At 40.2% G+C, this 15,490-nt stretch overlaps 1 protein-coding gene across 2 annotated transcripts in view; it reads left to right on the forward strand.

Moving 5' to 3' along the window:
- The window catches only part of LOC121951855 (sickle tail protein homolog), a 117,594-nt gene that overhangs the window by 50,835 nt on the left and 51,269 nt on the right, over window positions 1–15,490 (forward strand). For both annotated transcript variants that reach the window (XM_088085019.1, XM_042498341.2), the window contains exons 3-5: window positions 634–832; window positions 2,223–2,421; window positions 3,443–3,536. In XM_088085019.1, the coding sequence (XP_087941145.1) occupies window positions 634–832; window positions 2,223–2,421; window positions 3,443–3,536 (492 nt within the window). The remainder of the gene's footprint in view (window positions 1–633; window positions 833–2,222; window positions 2,422–3,442; window positions 3,537–15,490) is intronic.

Here is a 15,490-nt window from a genome sequence, read left to right on the forward strand (position 1 = left end):
ACAATGGGTTACATTAAAGCACATCATTTTTCACATTCCTTGGACAATATTTTGCACATTCTTGCACAAAAGTTTTACAGATATGTTGTACATTTAAAAAAAAAACTTTGTAAAAGACAATGTAAATGTAAATTTAAAATGTTAATCTGTTTTTTTTTGTTATTCATGCCTCTTTACAACTTGCAGCACTTGCCTTTATAATTCTATTTCTCTGCTGTGATTACTTTTATGCATCAAACACCAAGGTATTATATGTGAAAACCTACTTGGCAATATGCCTATTTCTGATTTTGAGTATACTTGGATGGCTCAGTGAGCCAGAGACATACGCACAATAATGGTGAGCACTGTGGATGTTACAGACATGTGTACTGGCTGTGACTAATAGCTAGAAATAAGAATGAAAATCCATGAAGCTCTCCTCTGCTGCTGGAACACAGTGGAAGACTTTGTGGAGAAAATGTTCATCTCCTTTGAACGACTACATAATGCACTTCTCAAAAGGCCAACTTTGGATCCAAGCTCACTTTCCTGTTCAAAATTTCCATGCCACTATTCTCCCTGCAGGACCAGAATCCCATATAATCGCAGTGTTATTCAGTCTGCTCTTTATTTCTCTTTCATTCCATCCAGGCCAGGAGTCCCCGGCCCTCTGACAGCCAAATCTGTGCGAGTGTCCTGGGCTTGGCAGAGCATCAGGACCCTCTGGCTTCAGAGACCATGTCTGATGGAGAGGTGCTGCCCCCCACAGTCCCCTTCACAAGGGGCTGTAAAGCCAGAGCTAGTCTACCTGTGGGCCGCTCCAGTGGTCAAACAAGAGAGATGCCGCTTGGTAGGTAAACAAACACTCACACACACATTACAGGCTTGGATTGCAAATGTGTTTTATAATCATAAACGTTCAGTGCTTTGACATTGGGTATCTGCCCATACTGAGTCTGATCTGATACTAAAATCATCTTTAAATATGTATCAGACACATTAAAATAACTGCTGTAGCCTGTTCAATTTGACAAAGCTGTACAAACTACTTCGTGCAAATATAAAAGGTCCTAGTTCAGGAATAATAAGTTTAGAAGCTTAAATTATTGATTGGATATTGATAAGAGTTTAACAGGAAAGGGCAACTCATGGAACTGATGCAACATGATGCAAGCAGTAGGGGAAAAGAAAACTCAGTCTGTTGGAGTTGTTGTAACTACAGGGACACTTAGGGAATGGAGCTTCTTCTCTCACAGGATCTCTAACTGGTTATAGAAACTGGCTGCAGAGACCACATTAACCAGCCAGCAGATAAGTTTCATTGTGGCCTGTTATCAAGTCGCTCATGAAATTACCATCAGTTAACGACATGCTTTTTGTCGTTCAAACTGGAGAAAGTGAAATTGCAAGAAAAAAAAAGCTGTTTCCAATTCATTCATTAAATCTGCGTAATTTGCCAACCTGGATGTCAGAACTTGTGGGTGCACTTAAATAACTTTTCACATTTGCACACAGCAGTACTCTGTCACATACGCAGTGTAATGCTTTGCTTTAAGCTAAGTTAAGCTATGTAAAAGAGAACAGAACTGCATCATGTAGCAGAGTGCAGTCTAAGTGTAGCAGAGTTCAGTAATGAAAAACAGCAGCTGGCAGTAAACAAACACAGTAGAGTGCAGTAAAGAAACAGAAAAGTGCAGTAAAGAAATGCAGAGGAGTGCAGTAAAGAAACACAGCAGAGTACAGTAAAAAATATAGCAGAATGCAGTAAAGAAATGCAGCAAAGAGACTCATTAGAGTCCAGTAAAGAATTCAAGGCTTCAGTTGAATGTTCTGTACTGCTTTGGGTTTCTAACTCACTCAGAGGCCTTAAGGTCCATTATGGTGCTTTCATTTGTAAGACGATGACATTTTGCCACAGACAGCCTTCAGGCAAATAAACGCTGTCATTTGTCCGAAACCCTTAAATTTCCTCAAATATCATAAGGTCAACGTCAAGGACAGGATTTTCAAAAAACCAATGAATGTAAGAGTTTCACTCTCCAGCACTCTGTGAGCAGTCAGCATTGTTAAAGGGATGGGTTTCATATTTATATAATTCTCGATTTGTATAATATATTTACTGTCACAGAGGCTTATTTCAGACATGGCACATTCAGATTGATGATGATGTATGAGTGTTATCACAATGTACAGTCTGTGAGAGACTGAAAACCGTGTGTGTGTGTGTGTGTGTGTGTCAGGTGTGTTGTACTTGCAGTATGGGGAGGAGACAAAGCAGGTCCGGATGCCGGCTGAGATCAGCAGTCGGGACGCTCTGCGGGCTCTGTTTGTCACCGCCTTCCCACATCAGCTCACCATGAAGATGCTGCAGTCTCCCAACATGGCCATCTACATCAAAGACACCAGCCGCAATGTCTACTACGACCTGGACGACATCAGGTGAGGACCTTTTTGTGTGGACATGATCAGTTAAACTGATGAGCTGAAGTACACCATCATGTGCAGATTACTGTATTACAGAATAAACCTAAATTATACAACATTCAGTTCTGACCAAGAAATTTCATTGGTCAGCAAGACATTTAGAATGTGCTCAAATCTGCATGACAGCACACCTCCCTCATCACTGAAAAATGTAATGTACTGATGACACAATGTCAAAAAAGTCTCCACAGCATTAGTGAATAACAGCTCAAACTATGAAGATTAACAGCCAACTCACTAATGGTGTAAACTATAAACTAACACAAGATGACAATAACCAGCATAAAAGAAAATGTTCTCAACAGACACATTATAAACACTGACACAAAGTGACTTTTGCCTTTTGGGACATCAAACAGCAAAACTAACTGCAAAACTAAAAACTACTTAGTCCAGCACTGGGCATGATGGGAAATAAAGGCTATGTCATAAGGACCACAGTGAAAATGTTTTGAAAGGCTAAACGTCATCAAAAATGGATGGAAGCAGAACATTCCGTTAGATAACAACATGTGAATTTTGGAAATGTTTTCATTAATTTTGACTTTTTTACCTCCATCTTTAATTATTGGAAATGTTTGTCATCCTACATCAGCTGTGCCGTGACACAGAGCTACTAGTTTGCAGATGTAGTGATAACATCTGTGTGTGAAAAAATCTTTTTTTTCTGTGGATATTTTAGTCGTGACAAGACTGAGCTAGCTGAAAATTTCTGTGTTTATATCGTGTATTTATTTAGTTTGAGAAACCCCACGATCTCTAGAAAGCAAAAGTACAAGTTTAAGTCCTTTAATCCTACAAGTGCATTGAAGCAATTGCAACTTACAACAAACAATTGCAATTAAGCAACTTCACACACACACACACACACACACACACACACACACACACACACACACACACACACACACACACACACACACACACACACACAGAGAGAGATTAAACTGACACTGTGTGTTCTGTTTGCTTCCAGAAATATCCCATCTCACTCCTGTCTGAAAGTCTATCATAAAGACCCAGCACATGTGTTCAACCGCCACGCTAGACCTGCCAACACAGAGGGACGGGTGAGTCAGCCAAAACTTCTGTCCTCAGCCTTCATATAGTGCATGGTGTCCTGCAGTGATGCACTGAGCAGAAAGTGTGTTTCACACATGACTGATAAGATTTTGATGTGACTGTATAGCAGGAACATTATGTGCTTATTAAGACAAGCAAAACAACACGCCACATACAACAGATGAGTGTGTTAAATGCATCGGGCTACTACACATGCACTGATTGTGTGTGCTGTAATTATATTTCACACTAGATTATGATAAATGTGTTTAAGTTCAACCTGTATTAGGTTGTCTTTACCCTTTAAAAGCTGGAGCAGCATCACTTTTCTTGTGCTGATTTAAGAGTATTTCACGAGTATTTCAACCTTTCAGCCCTGAGCAATTTTCAAAAACATGGGAAATCACGGCATAAATGTTTCAGAAATTAGTAGATTTAGAAAATTGCTTTAACAAAGCTAGGGGAAAATGTGTAGGGAAAAAAAGAAGAAAGCTAGGAAAAAACTAAATTTGTATTATCATAATTACACATTTAAAATTAGTATAAGTATTATTATTTTTAAGCACCTTTCCCAGGTCATTTCCTTCTCTGTTTGTTTTTACCTTTTTCTTTTTACATTTATTTATTTATTTTCACGACTTTAAAAAAATTCTTGCCCCTTTTTTAGGTATTTTCTTATTTTGTTGCTTATTGCCTTCTTCCCATGTTTTTGAATGAAATCAAACACAAATTTTTTGTTATTTCAAAGGGTTAAAATATGTTAAACCTACATAAAAGTAATTTCACACACAACTAAGCAGCACTGCAATCTGGCAACCCATCAGCAAACAGTATGACAACTTCAGGCCTGTGGGGGCAATGGCCAGTATTTCGACTGCAGCCAGCCAGTCATTTCAGCTTACCTCCATAAACAAATATCTGCATATGAATGCAAATAGATGAATAAAAAGGCTGATAAAAAGCTTTCTTGTCGTCAGCGGATAGGTTCGGAGATTTCATTTAAGCCGAGCAGCAACCTCCGGGGCTGAAAAATGAGGCCGACACAGAACTTGCCAAAAACTGCATTTGAATTAACATATTTGCAGCCTGGTTCAAAAACCGTTTTGGTCTCTTTAGCTAATTTCAGCATATATACACATTGTGCAGGGAGTGAAGTTTTTTATAAGGTGAGAAATACTTCATGTGTTTGACGTCTATACTCTTGAGGCCACTTCACAGCCGCCGTTGTTGCCTTCAGGAAGATCTGCCTCTAAGTCACTTACATGGTTGTAAATCTTAAACTGCAGCTCAGGTTGTAGTGAGTCTTGGCTATTGATTCTTGTAGTTGGTGGTGCAATCCCCAGTTCTTCTTCTGTCAACATGTTATAGAGCAAGACACTGAACCCCAGAGAGCTTATGACGTTGGTGTGTGAGGAAATCATGTAGGTGGCTTTGGACAAAAAACGAAATAGCTCCAAATGTTACTACTTATGAAACCATACATTTTAATTTGTACACATATGTTTTTGTGCAGATTAATTATTAAGCTTTAGATGAATTGGTATCTATGCTTTTGAGCTTTGGAGAGCCAGCCAAGCTGTCCTCCTGTCTCCAGTGTTTATGCGGCTAAATTCCACGTGGTCTGTCAACATCGCATTACGGCCACGCCGCGGCCTCTGGAGCCAATCGCGGCCGTTCTAGTGCTGGTGATTCCACTGGGGCGCGCCATGGAGTGTCTCAGCTGTGTCCCAGATGCGGAAACCGCTCTGTGGAGAATATGCGTCAAGTCTTTTTTTTTTTTTTTTTTTCTGGAGACAGACAGCAGTCACATCAAGCCATGCAGAGTAGATCATACCAGGCAGGAAGTCAAGCAGCAGTGCATCTGCTCAATTTTCAGAATAAAGCATCTTGCATGGACTCTGGATCATGTTTCACGCAACTAAAACTTCACATCAACAGTGTCTGCTCCTTCTCCCTCCAGCAGCCTGTTGTTCTGTCCAGTAGGACAATCAATTCTCCTAACAGCCACTGTGCATGAAATAGACAGAAAGTAGATGATAATCAACAACAGTACTGTATTTTTTTAAAACAAAAACACTGTGAAATCTCCTAAATATCTATTTCGTTCATAATTAAATCAATAATTATTCATCTGTATAATTCTTAAGATGAATATGTTTTCAACTCAAACACAGCCACTAATTTTCAATCTCTTCCATGTCTAACTGGATTTTTTTCATGCCGATGTGTATAATTATCAAGGTAAACATGTTGTTTTAACTGAAACACAGCAAGAATTCTTTGATGTACTTGTTTCCTGGCTGGACTTCAGGCTGTAGCACAACAAAGAAGGTAAAAACATCAATAAACATGTTTGGCCACAAGTTAACCAGACAGAAAAGAAGAGCATTTATAAATGTAGTCTACTCAGCCATATGGTAGAATCACAAAAATAAAGAAAAGATAACCTCAAAATTGAGGGGAAATGACAAAATAAGCACAATCTCAGAAAGTCTACAGAATCAGCCGACAGGACGCTCTGCTTCCAAAACGCTCTCGGACGGAGGACGGAGCAAAACAGTGTCATAGACATAATGTCATCAACACGTTGCCGGTGGAATCGAGGCGTTACATAGGATAACCACGTTCTAGCTAAAGCTCTGTACTGCACACAGACATAAGTCATAGTCATCTCAACAGCTCACTCACAAGAAGAGGGCAAAAAGGTGTGCTTTCCAAAATGTTGAGCTGTTCCTGAAGAATGCTGTCAGTAATCATAATAAAATATTTGATATACCTGAAATCTTGATGTTACCACATTTGACAGTATAAGAGGTTTTCAGCAAGATGTGGATGATGGAAATAAGATCTCTGGATCTGCACAGAGAATATAATAGGAAGGAAGAACAAGACACGCAGCCTAAGTAAATAAAAGTCAAGGAATCATAAGGACAGATATCAGACTAACGTAGAGTACGTAGTGTCAGTATACATTCCATTTCCCCACAGATGAGTTCTCCCTGTGCATGCTGCAGTGCCTTGTGCTGCACATGACCCATGTGAACAGACAGTGGTCTGTGTGTGTGGGAGTGATATGAGGAGAGTCAAGTTCAACAAGGCCACAGTCAGCATGCTGTACTTCAGAGGTGATGCAACAACAAATATTTCACCGTTTTTTGACCCATAATTAGAGCATTTTCTCTGCTGCGTGGGCTTAGTTTGTAGATTTTTGTTTTGAAATTATGTTTGTAGACAACTAATTTGAAACAGCAAAAGAGAAATTTTTCAATTTGCATCAAGTTACATCTTCAAGCTAGTAGTTTTTCATTGAGTCAAAGAAATGTCTTTGAGCATAATCCAGGCAGCAATTCCATTCTCCTAAAAACAGAATTATGAAAACAATTTAATAATAGATAAATGTGATTTATAAGAGGCAGGCTTAAACCAGTTAAAGATTCTGGACTTCTGGACTGGATGTTGCAGATTGGTTGATTTGAACATCTGATTAGAGGTCACTGATTGTTGCAGCAACAGTATTTCTACTAACATATTTCACTGAGCATGAAATATGGAATTCAAACTGTCTTTAAAGTAAACTTGGGTTTGAAATAGAATCACAGTATTTTTAAAGGACCACGATGGCCGTTTTTATCACTGTCTTTGTTAACGCCAATGGACCTCTGGGCACAGTTAGAGGAGATACTTGGTCTCAAATAGTATTGGTTAAAGACACATACGTTGGTCACACATCAGTTAGTACTTTTTACTTCTTTCAGTTTATATGTAAAGGTCAAAGGTCAGCGTCATTGTAGCATTCTAATGTTCGGCAAAAACACTTTTCTGGCCACTATTAAATGCCATTACTAAGAACAGATGGGGAGACGTGTGGTCAGTTGCTGAATTAGTGACACTAACCTTGAAACTGTCCTGATTGCAGAGAACTTCTGTGCTGCCGGCTTGAAGGTGTGTATAGAGCATCCATGTTTTACAATTTGTGGTTTCTTTGCAGCAACATCCCAATTTAAAGTATTGTCAACTGTCATGGCCTCAGCTTTGTGGTCGGCCACAGGCCCTTTAGTTTTGCTGATGTTGAGCTTTAGCTGATTGTCGTCAGTCTCTAAGTGAGACTGGTCCCTGGTTGGACATTATTCACTAGAATAATAAATGTCAATGTCAATATCGTGACCACTTTGCAAAAAAAAAAAAACACTAAATACTTTTTATTAAATTCATCCAAGTCCTACTACATACATGATTTGTAAGTCTGGACAGAGATGGATATAAATTGTAATGACTGGTTTGCAGAGGTGTACAGCTGCCAGGTGGTTATTCAAGTTCTTGTCATCATGACACCTGCAACATGTTTTTCTGGTGGTTTTTGGGTGTGCATGAAAGTCAAAATATTTTCAACTTTTCCGCACTGCAGAAGTTGCACTGCTCATCTATATTATTTATGGCCACACGCATGCAGCCCCTTTCCACAGCTGTTTTTCCAGACGCACTACAAGGCATTTTTGGAGTGGTCGACACTGGCATGATGCATGTCATTGTGATAACCCCTTTAATCTAACATGCTTACGATATATCACAAAGACGGGTACTCTGCTCATCTACTGATGTAAATATGTAAATGCACATTCCTCCACAGGGGCTTAACAGATCCATGTGTTTTATCAACAGTTCAGATACTTAGTTGTTGTACGACCAACACAGTGGCATCATTAAAATGAATGAGGAGAATAAATGAGTGTGCTGACGGGAACTACACATGTTCTCTGGTTTTCTCATAAATTAATCTTAATTTCATCGCAGCCAACATGTTCATGTCTGTAGGAACATTTGGTGGAGAGGTCATGAGACGGCTGTGGGACTTTGACAGTGTCCATGCGTCAGAGCTGTCCTGATAACATTCCTCTGCTTTCCATCCCTGAGTTTGGGATGTTTATAAAATGCCCAATTACACACTATCACTGTGCTGCCAGTTACTGGGATTACTGCAGCTTTTTGTCAGCAAGGGTCTGATTCTGTCAGGAAACCAAGACGCTGTTCTGCTCCCACTAGTCTGACAGATAAGATGCTGACAGAGAAGTTCCTCCTTCACTGTTCTCTGCCTCCTGTTTATCTCTGCTGTTCTAATACACCATAACAGTATATGTGACCTACAGGCAGTCCTGTGTCTCTGTGGAATGTCCTCTGTTCATTCCCATGTTATAGACTGCATACATGCTTGAAAACAGACCTTCCTGTACATAACTTAACATAAAGAATCTGAAGATTCAAGTGAGTGTTTGTCTGGGTATAACTCCTATTCAGTCATGGTTTCTCTCCAGTTGTGTATTTCTGCTGACCTCAAGATATATCACTTTAACACCTGGATCAGCATCGGTTTTCTTGTTCTGCATTCAGATGCCTTTCACTAGCATTTAAACTTCTGAAAACTGGAAAAAAAAATGGATTGATTTCTTTCAAAAACATGAAAAAACATTATGAGTAACTGCAAAAAAAAAACAGTTAAAGGTGACAAGGAAGTGATCTAAAAAAATAGCTGGGCAGGATTATCAGATAGATATTACCAAAAAAAGAAAAAAAAACAGATAAAAATGTTCAGAAAATGACATTTATAATTCTCTTAATGATGTATTTGAAATAAAGTTACATAAAAAAGAAAGAAAAATTCTTTATTTTTTTCAGCAATTTCTTGAGGATATTTTGTTCTTGTGACGGTTTGTGGAACCGTGGGTGAGGGAGGACCCAGGAGCAAACACACAGACAGGTAGGGAACAATTAACAAAGAGTTTAATGAGGTAATGATGAGGAAGGGAATGGATCCGGGGGGAAAGGAGCCGGGGATCGTAGGGGCTGAAATGGCAGGTGAAGCTGGGGATCGTGAAGGCAGCTGAGGCAGGTGAGGCTGGTGAGGTGGAGGGCGGTGGAGATCCAGAGAAGTTGGTCGAGGCGAAGGACAGTGCACGACGACGAGGCGCTGGAGCTTGGCGGCGGGGAGGCAATGGAGGAAACACACACAAAAACACGATGAGCAAAAATCCAAACACATGAGAGAATCCCAGGAAGCACACAGTAAAAAATCTCTAGGTGAGACGGCCAATCTACCGCATGTGAAGCAGGCAATAATCTGGCGCCGATGAGAGATGAAGCCGGAGTATTTAGGCAGTGACGAGATGATTGCAGATGAGGCGCAGGTGAGGAAGTGCGTCCCGCGCTCCAGCACCCGGAAGCCACGCCCAGCCCCTACAACAGAGAGAGACAGACAAAACCAAGCATGCACCAAGTCAGTCAAGCACTCACAAAAACACCCAGAGCACCACACTTCTTTCACTTTTCCTTAGCTTACTTTCAGGTAGTTTTCTTCTTTTTTCTTTTTATTAATTTCTTGCTCATGTTTGGGCAATTTCTTGTTGAGTTGCTTGTCACCCTCTTCTCATGTTTTTGAAAGAAATCAAGCCAATTTGAAATTTAAACATTTGAAATATCATACAACAGGCAAGTTTGCATTCTGCATTCAAACCCCAACCCCCAACCCCAACATATTCTGAGATAGTCTGTCTTTAAAGTGATAATTGGGGATGTTTGAAGTGGGGCTGTATGAGATACTTATGTACAGTCAGTGTGTTACGTACAGGTAGGTCGACACACTCCCAGTTTGCAGAAACACATAGTGCACCTCAGCATTACCCAGTTGTGTAGAGGGGTTGATATCAAAATGTGTTTTAGCTGCCTTAAAAAATGGCCTTCCTAAAAAATACAAAATTTGTCTAAGCGGAAGCTGTATTGTGAGTGTTTTCACCCTGAAGTTTCATTTCAGTTGCATCACGTAACAGACGCTAACAGCTCCCTCTGACCCAAACAGCTGACCGGTGGTGGATGAGAAATGTAGTTCCAAAGGAAAAGGCTGTGTGACAGTGAGGTAAAGCAGTAAAAATACTCTCAATACAGTGTCCGCTTAGACTGTTGTATTTCTAAGGTAGGCCTTTTTTAAAAGTGGCTGAAATGTTTTGATATCAACCCCTGTGGGGTTCGCCCCGTCTGTTTCTGCAAACCTGGAGCGCACTGACCGCCAGCTACTGTATGTAACACACAGACGTAAGTATCTCATACAACCCCACTTCAAAAATCCACAACTATCCCTCTAAGGTTCTAACACACCAAGCCGACTGTTGGCTGTTGGTCAATGTTTGGCCATCAGTGATGGTCTATGGTCCTACTTTTCAGGGTCTGTCTTGGATCTGGCACTGGTCACCCCCTGTTATGTGTTTTTCTGTCATTTCAGCATGTTGAATTGGTGTCAGCAGATGCAGTTTCTTTACAGATTTGCGCAAAAATTTAGTGAAATATTCGAAATGTCAATAAAACACAATTGTGGGGGCGCTAGCGAGCCGCAATGGAGTAAGTTGCACTTTTATGAGCTCCTACAGAATCTCAATTACAAACATATATTACTCGACATCTACGCTCGAAAATACAAATTAAACGTGGTAACTGTATATTTAACACTACCCGGCAAAGTCAGTGAAGAAGAACCGACGCTAATGGCAGCAAATCTCCGAAAATACAACTACGAAGCCTGGCTCAACACGAGGCCCCAAACCTCCTCGGCTAAAAGTCCAGATAAATCCAGCCTGACCCCACCTGAACCTGTAGTAAGTACAAGCATGAACGCCGCAACAATCAAAGCGGACATCCTCTCCTCATTGAGAAAAGAAATATCGTCAGTTATCAGAGAAGAGTTGAAGAGCGCGCTGGCGAAGGATTTTGAATCGCTGAAGAGAGAAATGATTGATGTGAAAACCGAAATAGCTAACAACACAGCAGCTATCCGCACAGAGGTTGAGCAGGCGCAAGCTAATGTGAAGGCTGTCGAGGATGGATTGTCAGGGTGGTCAGATGAAGTTGTATCGGTGCAAACTACAGTAACAGACCTCAAGAAACAAGTTGAAGCTTTGAAAGAAAAATGCGAGGACATGGAGGGCAGGATGAGGAGGGGAAATATCCGAATCACGGGAGTGATTGAGGAGCCCGGGTCAAGCTCTCCCACCGCGGTCTCCAAACTCCTCAAGGAAGTGCTGCACCTGGACAGAGAGGTACTAATCCAGCGCTCACACCGCAACCTGACACAGAGGAGACCCGGAGACAAGCCCCGGGTGATCATTGCTTGAAGCTTACAGCGAGGAGATGCCTTGGATATTCTGAGAAAGCCAGACCGAGGTGGCCAACTCAATTACAAGGGAAACCCGATCGCTATATTCCTGGACTACACCTTGAATGGCCTTAGAGCCGAAGCGTTTACACCCCATGGGAAGATGCTTCAGGGGAAACCTGGGGTCCGCTATGGTCTGCTTTATCCGGCACTCCGCATCTCCAATAACAACGATGAGGCAGGAGTTTGTGGATGCTACTAAGGCAATGGACTATATAAAGAAACACATCCTTCCAGCTGATGGACCGGAGCATTAAGTGACAGTATCCCCCACTGTCATCAGGTTTGGAAAAAAAAAAAAAAAAAGAGCCTGATACGCGAAATCCATGACCTTTATGGCAATATGATTATGAATATGCAATCTATTAAGCCAGCTGTTTGAATTGAGGGATTTGTCGCCTGCACATTGTGTAAGTGAGAGATTATCAACAGCATAACCTACTCAAAAGTACATGATTGCCTGCCGTTTTGGCTAAAGTGACTTACTACGATACAGTTACATTTGAAACTTAAGTTATTGAGTTTAAGATGTCTCTATTTCATATGAGGTTCTGGGGTAGCTCGATGTGCACATCTACTGACTGAATTTAGTTTGGCTTCTGCCCAAACCAAAGCGAACTCTTGACTGTTACAGCTAGCTGCAAGATTCGAGATGCAGCCTAAAACTGTGCTCCCCACAGGACCAACCGGACACTTGTGTTAGCCGTGTTCTCGGCTGTTGTAGTTTTATGTTCAGCTTTGTTCGTGTCGATTCCCATGTTCCCCAGGGATCTAAAAAGAGCAACAGCGAACTTGCCCATCCACATATTCTTTCAGGATAAGAATCATTTGTTAAAGTTGAAATGTTACAAAACATATGCTGCTGTTATCTCAATAATTCTCAGGTATTTTTCATGTAGCCTCCAGTCCCTACTTGTACACCCACTTTATTACTTGCTTGATTTTATTTCTCACAACCTCCTTATTAGCGTATTCTGTATTATTTTACTCTTTCTTTTCTTTCCATTACATGTGACCCTGCTTCTGAGTTATGGGATCTCGTAAGGTAATAAGTTACAATGTTAAAGGTCTCCACAGCCCAATCAAGAGAAAGAAGATTATTAATCAGTTAAAGAGAAATAGCTGCCAGATTGCATTCCTGCAAGAAACTCACCTTTCAGACAGACACGAGAAACTAAAGAAGTCCTGGGCAGATAAGGTATTTTATTCATCACACTCATCTGGCCGAAAAAGAGGTGTAGCTATTTTGATACACAGACAGGTCAATTTCACATCAACCAAAATTCATAAAGACTCGACGGAGATTTATAATGATGAATGGATTGATAGATGGGGTGGAAGTTTGTCTTATGAATATATATGCTCCAAACGAGGATGAGCCTAGCCTAATTCGTACAATCTTCTCCATAATATTACAGCATGGCTCTGGTATCTTAATGTTAGGAGGAGACTTTAATTGCGTCATGTCTCAACATTTAGATAGACAACCTATGTCTAACACTTCTACCTCTAGGATGAGCAATATGCTTAGGCATTTATCAACAGAATCTGGCCTGGTGGACATTTGGAGAAACAAGCACCCTAAAGGCAAAGATTTTTTTCGCATAGGCATTCTTCATACTCCAGAATAGACCTCTTTTTTACTCCCAAGGCAGAATGTTTTAGAGTAGACGACATAAAGATCCTCCCAATTACATTATCCGATCACGCTCCTCTCGTATTGTCGTGGAACATTGGTAACAGGCCAGCAACTAAACAATGGCGATTAAATGCGTCGCTCCTCAATGATAGAGAATTCATTGCATTTATAAAAACTGAAATAAAAAATTACCTTGATACTAATACTTCACCTGAAATATCACTCCTTACTTTATGGGACTGTGCGAAGGCATATATCAGAGGCCGAATCATTTCCTTTACAAGTGCCAGAAAAAGAAAAAGGGAGGAAAAACAGCAAGAGCTTGAAAACAAAATAAGGCAGCTTGAACAGCAACACAAAAGACACTCAACCTCAAGTTTATTGAACAATCTAAAAGAGGCACGCAGAGACCTAAACAGCTTAATTAATGCAAAAATAGAGGGCAATTTAAGGTTCACTAATCAAAAATACTACGAAAATGGTAATAGGGCGAGCAGACTACTAGCAATAAGACTAAAAAAACAACAATCATCAAACATAGTCCAGAAATTAAAGGAGAATAATTCAATTCTTACAAAGCCGGATGAAATATCACAGTCCTTCGCAGAATTCTATAAAACTCTGTACAAAAATACAGACACCTGCACAAATGATGAAGAATTGGCACAATTTTAAAAGATATCAAATTAAAAGAGTTACCTGAATCTATGGCAAGAGAACTGGATGAGCCAATTAAGGACCTGGAAATACGTCAGGTAATCTCCACTCTGAAAAATAATAAAAGCCCTGGCCCAGATGGGTATATTAACGAATTTTTCAAAGCCTTCGTAGAGATTATATCACCTTTACTACTACACGCTTACCACCATGCATTAAAATCTGGAACCATGGCCCCCTCTTGGAGAGAGGCTACTATAGTAGTGATACATAAAGATGGCAAAGATCCCATCAAATGCCAATCATACAGACCGATCTCATTATTGAATACAGATCTACGAATCCTAACAGCTATTCTGGCAAGACGTGTCAACAAAATTACTACAGAAATTATCCATCCCGATCAGACCGGTTTATAAAGGGAAGATACTATGGAGACAACATCAGAAGGTTGTTAAATTTAATGACACATCCAAAAATTAAAGAAGAGGAGTCAATGATCTTATCCCTAGATGCCATGAAAGCATTTGACTGAGTATCCTGGCAATACCTTATCCAAACTCTGAAACGATTCCAATTTGGTCCGAACTTCATAAAATGGATACAAACCTTATATTTGGATCCACAATCCGCAGTTAAGGTGAGCAGTTTCTCTCAGACAGATTTCACTCTGGAACGTGGGTGTAGACAAGGTTGTTCACTATCTCCTCTGTTATTTGATATCAGTATTGAACCATTAGCACAGCTCATTAGGGATAATGATAATATAAGGGGAGTGACGATAAACGGAGAACAGCACAAAATCTCAATGTATGCTGATGGTGTTCTGCTGTATCTTACAGAACCTGCAACAACAATACCATGTTTAAAGGACATCATTTTCACTTATGGATACTTTTCGGGCTACAAATTAAATGTGGACAAAACAATGGCCATGGATATAGGCGGCAACATCTCAGATACAACTAAATTGCAGAGTGGGTTTAAATGGCCAGCAAATGGCATCAAATATTTAGGCATTCATATACCACCTTCATTACAAAAACTATACGATTTTAATTACAAAAGTTTAATTCATAACATTAGTAAAGACTTAGACCGATGGTCAATATTGCCTTTATCTCTACTGGGTCGCATTGAGAGTGTCCGTATGAATGTGCTGCCTAAATTACTATATTTATTCCAAATGTTACGTATTGACATCCCCAGAACTACATTTGACAAACTGGACAAACTAATTTCAATATTCATCTGGCAGAGAAAGCGACCAAGAATCAGACTAAAAGTGTAACAGTTATCTAAAGCAAAGGGAGGGCTCCAGGATTTGTCATATACACGCTGGCTCAATATTGAAAAGAGTTTATGCGAAAGACCTCTACAGGCCTTACCTTTCCTAGATGTCGATCCAAGCAGAATAAATATGGGTGACTGGACCAAAATTACATTAAAAATTTGGAAGACAATAAAATCTA

This window comes from Plectropomus leopardus, chromosome 12 (genome assembly GCF_026936395.1).
Source record: "Plectropomus leopardus strain MGB_pleo_1.0 chromosome 12, ASM2693639v1, whole genome shotgun sequence".
NCBI classification, from domain to species: Eukaryota; Metazoa; Chordata; class Actinopteri; order Perciformes; family Serranidae; genus Plectropomus; species Plectropomus leopardus.